Source organism: Helobdella robusta (genome assembly GCF_000326865.2).
Source record: "Helobdella robusta unplaced genomic scaffold HELROscaffold_69, whole genome shotgun sequence".
Classification (NCBI taxonomy): Eukaryota; Metazoa; Annelida; class Clitellata; order Rhynchobdellida; family Glossiphoniidae; genus Helobdella; species Helobdella robusta.
Window position 1 is genome coordinate 239,041 of NW_008705394.1, and position 6,885 is coordinate 245,925.

The 6,885-nt window shown below is 32.1% G+C and overlaps 2 protein-coding genes across 2 annotated transcripts in view; one reads left to right on the top strand and one right to left on the bottom strand.

Annotated features, from left to right (window-relative positions):
• HELRODRAFT_89237 (hypothetical protein) overlaps positions 1–1,582 on the bottom strand; it is a gene marked incomplete at both ends in the record, with an annotated part of 7,191 nt that extends 5,609 nt beyond the window's left edge. The window contains one exon of the mRNA XM_009030465.1: positions 1,510–1,582. Coding sequence (XP_009028713.1) covers positions 1,510–1,582 — 73 coding nt within the window. The remainder of the gene's footprint in view (positions 1–1,509) is intronic.
• A 3,546-nt stretch (positions 1,583–5,128) lies between these two features.
• HELRODRAFT_181246 (hypothetical protein) lies at positions 5,129–5,899 on the top strand (the record flags this gene model as incomplete). The annotated part of the gene is made up of 2 exons (XM_009030494.1): positions 5,129–5,320; positions 5,597–5,899. The coding sequence occupies 2 exons, from the start codon at positions 5,129–5,131 to the stop codon at positions 5,897–5,899; spliced, it is 495 nt and encodes a 164-aa protein (XP_009028742.1).
• Between the last annotated feature and the right edge of the window lie 986 nt (positions 5,900–6,885).

The window sequence follows — 6,885 nt, forward strand, 5'->3', positions numbered from 1 at the left end:
AAACTAGATGACTTTTACGGTGATAAAAAATTTGTGTCAGCTTGATTAATTATTAAATAATTGCTTAAATTTTAATTTCGTGTTTGGTCGTTTGGTGTAGACATTGAACAATAATTTATACGACTTTAATTGTTTCACATCCTTTATTTTTGAAAACGTTCTTTTATTATGTCATTGTTTTTAGTTGGGGCAAAGGGCTCTGCCCAGGCCTTTTTGATAATGATAATGATAATGTGATGAACGTTTAATTGAACACGAAGAAATGTTTAGAAATGTGGTACGATTAAGTCAGCTGACAAAATACAATATAGGAAAGATTCACTTGAATTGTGGTGGTGAAATTAAATGTTTGTGCGGATATTTGACAGTATTTAGCAATTAAGCAATTGTTTAGCAATTAGCAATTAATTTAGCAAAAATTGTAACCAAATTTAGAAAAAAAAATAAAAATTCAGGCTATGGAAGGATAAAGAGTGCTTTGATGAAAATGTTCCGTGTCCTGCAAAGCAGGGATGAGTGCAATCTAAAGCAGAAACTACAAGCAGGAAACGATTTTATGGAGGGAAAGTTTCATAAAAAATTATTTTTTCAACGAAGAAAGTGCGTTTTTGTAATATTGCCACATAATGTGAATGGATTCAGAAATGGACTGAAGCCATTTAGCAAAAAACAAACACTATTCTCATTTATTTTGACGTCTTGGCACTTTTACTTTTTTGATTATTGCAAGAGTAAAGATCTTTATATTGAGTCTCATCATTTTGTTACTGCTATGTTTATGTTTTTAAAAACAAAATAAATAAAAAACACAGGATAGAAGTTTTTAGGCAAGCAAAACAACAACAACAACACACGTTTAGACGGCATTTTCACCGAGATCGGGGGTTGCCGTTTGGCTACCTATGATGAAACCGAAATACCCCTCGACCCCATCCACATCTGTCACTCGCCTCAGTATCACGCAACCCCGCTTTCACCCTGTCCTTCTCCACCTGCTCTCTCCATCCCAATCGCGGACGACCCCTTTCTACCACTCCTTCAACCTCGAACTCCAACGCTCGCCTAATCCCGACCCTTTCATCCCTTCTCAACACATGTCCATACCACCGCAATCTCGATCTCCCTATCAATGTCACAATGTCCTCATTCAGTCCCATCATTGACATCAGCTCTGTACTACACCTCCTATCCTTCACTTTAACCCCACACATCATCCTCACCATAGCTCTTTCAGCCCTCTGCAGTACACTTTCCTCCTCTCTCCTCAACACCCAAGTTTCACAACCATATACCATCGCTGCTCTCACACATGCTTTATATACCCTCCCTTTCATCTTCACTGACCATTTCTTTCCACACAATACCCCACCCAGTTCCCTAAATTTCATCCATCCCACACGGCAAGCAAAAGAGCATTATAAATGAACAGGGTGTGATAAAAATTATCCAAAGACATAAAAATTGGTTAGCCATGAAAATGATTACAAATGTACAAAAAAAATAAAATACCATCAAGAGTATTTTGAAGCTCAAGCACCTGACCGATGAGTCTACGCTTCTCTTCCTCTTCCTCCACATTCATATCGATTTCAACATCTTGGTTAACAAATTTTAAATTAATAAGGATGATCATTTGTTCTACTAGAAAATTACATTTGTTTAATAACTCAATTAAATATAAAATCAAAATTAAAGTATTTTAAAAGCAAACAGATTTTTCCACTTAGAAATTTCGTAGTCATTTTGAATCTCCGTGCGACTTGTTCAACAGAAAAGTTATGAAAAAAAAACCCTGGAAGATTAGGAGAAGTTTGAAAATTCATCTATAAATGTGATGGGAATCCATCAGATTGTCAAACCCATGGAGTGATGAAACTGTAAGAAGTCGAACTTACTACAAAAGAGCCAGAAGAATTTCAGAAAAAAAATTTGGAGTTCAAGTAATGGCTAACAAAACGCAATTTGGCGTTCATATTGGCAAATATAAAAATATTTTGAGGAAAACTCTGAAAAAATATAAAGAAAACAAAAAATACTATACAGTGGCAGATATAGGATGTTAAGTCATATATATACATATTTATATATTAATAAATTGCAAACATGTTGATGAAACCTTTGCTGGTGCGCATAAGAAGAATTATTTCAAAGCATTTGAATAAAAATTTGACAAAAAAAAAAACTGTACTTGAAGCAAAAAAAATCGCCAGCTTTTTCATTCCAAATGGCCCCCGTCAAAATTTGTAATCAAGATTTGGCCTCCTTGCATCAAAATTGTCTTGAACAGCCGATTGTGCTATACCATAAAAAAGTACTGGAAGAATTGGTCTGATAGGCACTAAGGAAGAGGAGTAAAGGAATGGTTTGGAGTAACTGTGGTATGCATGTACTTAGAGCTATAACTGTAGTAAAGATTAGCAACATTATAGACAACTGTTCTATCTCAAGGTTGGTCGGCATCATAAAAACTCGACACGATATTTATTATAATAGTAAAAATGGTTTAGTAAAGAAGTTTGAAGTTACTGATGTGGAGTACAGCTATAAAGAAAAAAATCCCGAAAATAAATTCTAGTAAAACAAAAGTTGATTGGAAGGGTGAGGACCCGAAAATCTTAAAAAGAGATAAGTTCTTATACGCAGTTTGTGATAAAAATGTTTGGGAACCTCAATATTATGTTCAGAATGTCATAAGTGACCGCATAAACGGTGCTATGGCTTGAAATGAAATCTCAACAAGGTAAAAAAGCTTGTTTGCAAACGATGCAAAGTAAGAGAAACTACAGAAAGAGATGTGGTTGCAAAAGAACAGGAAAACATGGGTTCTGATAGTTGCGACTTTAAGCTATGCAGACAATATGAAATGAGAATAGAATAATAGAAATGACTTTTGATTTGTACGTTGGAACTATTCAACAACTAATTTTAAAATATATATATATATATATATATATATATATATATATATATACATACAAAACTTGCATAAAAAACTCTATGCTGTATGGTGTGAAGCCCTGAAGACAACTAAAAACAGAATTGCAAACGTAAAACAAAACTTTCGCTGAAAACGGATTCGGTAATGAAAACTCATAAAGGGTGATAGAAGAATTGACCGCTGTAATTAGATGCACCAGATTAAAATGGTTTAGGTCACATAGAAAAAAAATGAAAATAACTTGTTAAAAATTATTGTTATAATAACTTCGACGATCGTCATATTGACACCAGTGTTGTAACTTCGAACATTTGCAACTTCGAAGATTTGCGACTTCGAAAATCTCACTTCTGACACCAATGTTGTTGCATGCACTGTCGTAAAGTTTTCGATATTCCGTAGGTTCAAGATTTCTGATAGATAAACACAACGGCGTCAAACGCAAACTCGTCAAAACGTTTATTCGATTGTCAACAGTAATAGAAACACTAAATTATTCACTAATTCAAAAAATACGTACGATCACCAGTAATATAGATCGTAACTATTTAAATACTGTGTCGCTTAAAAAAAATAAAACTTTAAAAAAATGTAGTGACGGAATCCCATAATTCAATGACATAAAATGATAGTAGACCTGCAGAATAAAATGAAAACTGATGAATGACAAGAAATGAGCTGGAGCAAGGGTTACCAAATGATAAGTGATAAATGATTTTTGAATAGTATGGTAAGCAACGAGGAATCAAAAAATAACGAACGTATAAAAAAATTTCAAGAATCAGACGAGACAACATAAGATAACGGTCAACATAAGATGAGACGTGACAAAACATCAATGACAACATATCCCAGAATTTTTTATATAATATTCATAAAAACATTATATTTCATAAGTTGTACTTTGTGTTCAGCTTTATTTATTTCATATAAATATCATCCAAAAATTGATAATGATTACTGGTTAACATTTGTGAGTGATGCAAAAAAAATGTAACACTTAATCGTAATTATTGAAGTAACTAAAAATATGCATTTCAATAAATAATTAAATAAATTTTTTGTTATTTATATATTTTATAAAAATATTATTTTTGAAAACCTATATATAAAAAATATAAAAATAGGTGTAATACTTTGATTCATAATTGCCATTTCACTTGAAACAATGGACCGGTGATTTTCCTAAATTTAATAAAAAATCAAACATTTTTATGATATTAATATAAATTATGAAATATTCAAATTGAAACTACAAATAAAAGTTGTAAAAGATTGCAATGTTTTCATAACTAATCTGATCCATAAACATAAAAAATTTTAAAAATAATAAATTTGAGTCGCTTCTTAATGCTTCAATTACCAAAACAATAATCATGATTTGCGTAAAACAATTGTTACAATTAAAACGAGAACAGGATTTTTCGGCTCTACAAAAAAATTTCATCACAAAACTTAACAAATATTTACTCTAGACCAAAAAACAGCAACATTATGTTAAGAGTCTAGGCTTCAAAACATTTAAGAAATTTTAAATTGTAATATATCAACATATAACGGTTGGTTTTAAAGTTTGTTTTGTTTCTTGTGACTTCTCAAACATTTTCTTTTCAAAAATGTGCATATTTTTCGTTCATTGATTCAATTGTTTTACAGAAAATCACTAGAAAATCAATCTTTGGATTGTAAAAGTTACGTTTAAGTTTTTTGCGATTCTATATTTTCATTCTTTAAAAAAATATTAAAAAAAACTTGTATAATTTAAATTCTTCAAGTAAAAGTATTTTTATCACGAAATATTCAGAAAAATTTGATCGAAAAAGCTACCCATTATCACTCTGTTGAGTTATGAGACGTGCGCGGACAGTGCCCGTGGCATCAATAATAAAAATTAAACCCTCTACAGATATATGTCGAAAGTCAAAGAATCGAAAGATATGAAGTGTGACAGATGCGGCATGTACGGCTCTGGCAAACATATGGACCCTACTAACGCTGCCGAAAGGTTATGATGTTAACAATAAATGTGAAATTGAACGAGAAAATAGAAAAGTTTGAAAGATCAGTGAAATCTGTCGGACAATAATTGTGAAAGGAAGATATTAGAAATAAAAGCAGGATTAAGAAAATGACAAAAAAAAGGCAGAAAAATTATATGACATTAAAGAAATTAGGAAGTCATAAGCTGAAATGACTAAGATTGGCTTGAAACCTGAGGATATCCAAGCAAATGTACAAGGAACAATTAACGAAGTAATGAAAACATTTAGAGAATTCAAGGATAATGATATTGCAGAAGCACTGCGTGTGCAGGAGAAGATTAAAAAAAGCACACAAGAACTTGAAAAAGAAGGGAGAAGAAATAATATCATTATATACAGGGTACGTGTAAGCACTAGTAGCAATGCTGAGGACACACAAAATTATGATGAAACCTTCGTCAAGGACTTGCTGAACAACGCACTTGGTATTAAAGATAATGGACATTAAACGTCTGTGACGGAGAAATAACAATACACGGGACAGACCATTACTGGTGGAATTTAAAAAAAGAATGTTCAAGGATCGTGTTATGGAAAAACTTAAACAGATTGGAACAAGCAGAGAAAAGATTTAAGAATATTTCTGCAGCACAAAATATGACAAAAAAAAAGAAAGAGATTTATGCCGAGACGTGGTCAAGAAAGCGGCAGTAAAGAACAGTTCAGAAAATTTTGGGTAATAGAAGTACGTGGCAAGAGGAAGACCAAGGGAGATGAAATCCATAAGACTAAAAAAACGGCTTTAAAAGATAAAGCTGGACAAAAAGTTAACCAAACCTACACAAAATATAAAATAAATCAAAAGCTAGAAAAAAAATTTAAAATATTGTACACCAATGCGGATAGCTTAATGAATAAAAGGACAAAATTAGAAATGTTGATCGACTGTCAAACCAGCAGTCCAAACGTCCAAACTTGATTGCCATAACCGATGTGAAGCCAAAAGAAGCATCTACAAATTGACTAAAAATAAATTTAACATCAAAGGATACAATCTGTTCGCATCCAATTTAGAAAGTGAAGGTGGGAGAGGGATTCGAGTATATACACATTAAAACACTGAATTTTCCCCTGTGACAACTGATAAAAAATTTGAAGAAAAACTACTTAGAGATGTGGCTAATTCAGAAAAAGAAATTAACGAAGGAATATGTAAATGTATCCCTAGGTATAATTGGTGGCAAAAGAAAAAAACTTGGAGGCACCTAATAAATCTGGAACAGCTGCAGTTGATAAGAAAAAAAAACAGATTATGGAATATGTGGAGTGAGACTCAATATGTAGAAAAACTCGTACAATACAGGAAAATAAATAAAATTGTCAGAAAAAAGTCAAAATCCAATAAAAAACAAATGCAGAAAGAAATGGCAAGGCTTAGGAAAAAGCAGCCTAAATTGTTCTTAAAATATATTAAGGGAAAAACAAAATCATATAAGTCAATCGGTGACTAAAGATGAGAAATGGACAGAAGAATCTGACAAAAGTCCAAAAGTTTGCAAGATATTTCTCTGAGGTTTTCAGTAAGGAGACTGAATGATAATGGAAGGTTAATCCTGAGACAGTGGTACAGTAGATGAAGAATCTGACGATAACTGAAAAGGTCATAATAACGTAACCAGACGCACTGAAGATAGATAAATCACCGAGGCCAGATCAAATTTAACCTAGGATTGTATTTGAAACAAGACATCAGATTGTAAGTGCCCCGAAAATAATTTGTGATTCATCATTAAATAATAAATCTGTACCAAATGATTGGAAAAATACAGCAGTCTCTGCCATACAAAAGAAGGGTAATAAGAATGAGGTTTCGAATTACAGACCAGTGAGTTCAACTTGTATATGAAGTAAAGCTCTGGAATCTTTAATAAGAGACCATTTGATAAAGTACATGATAAAAAATGA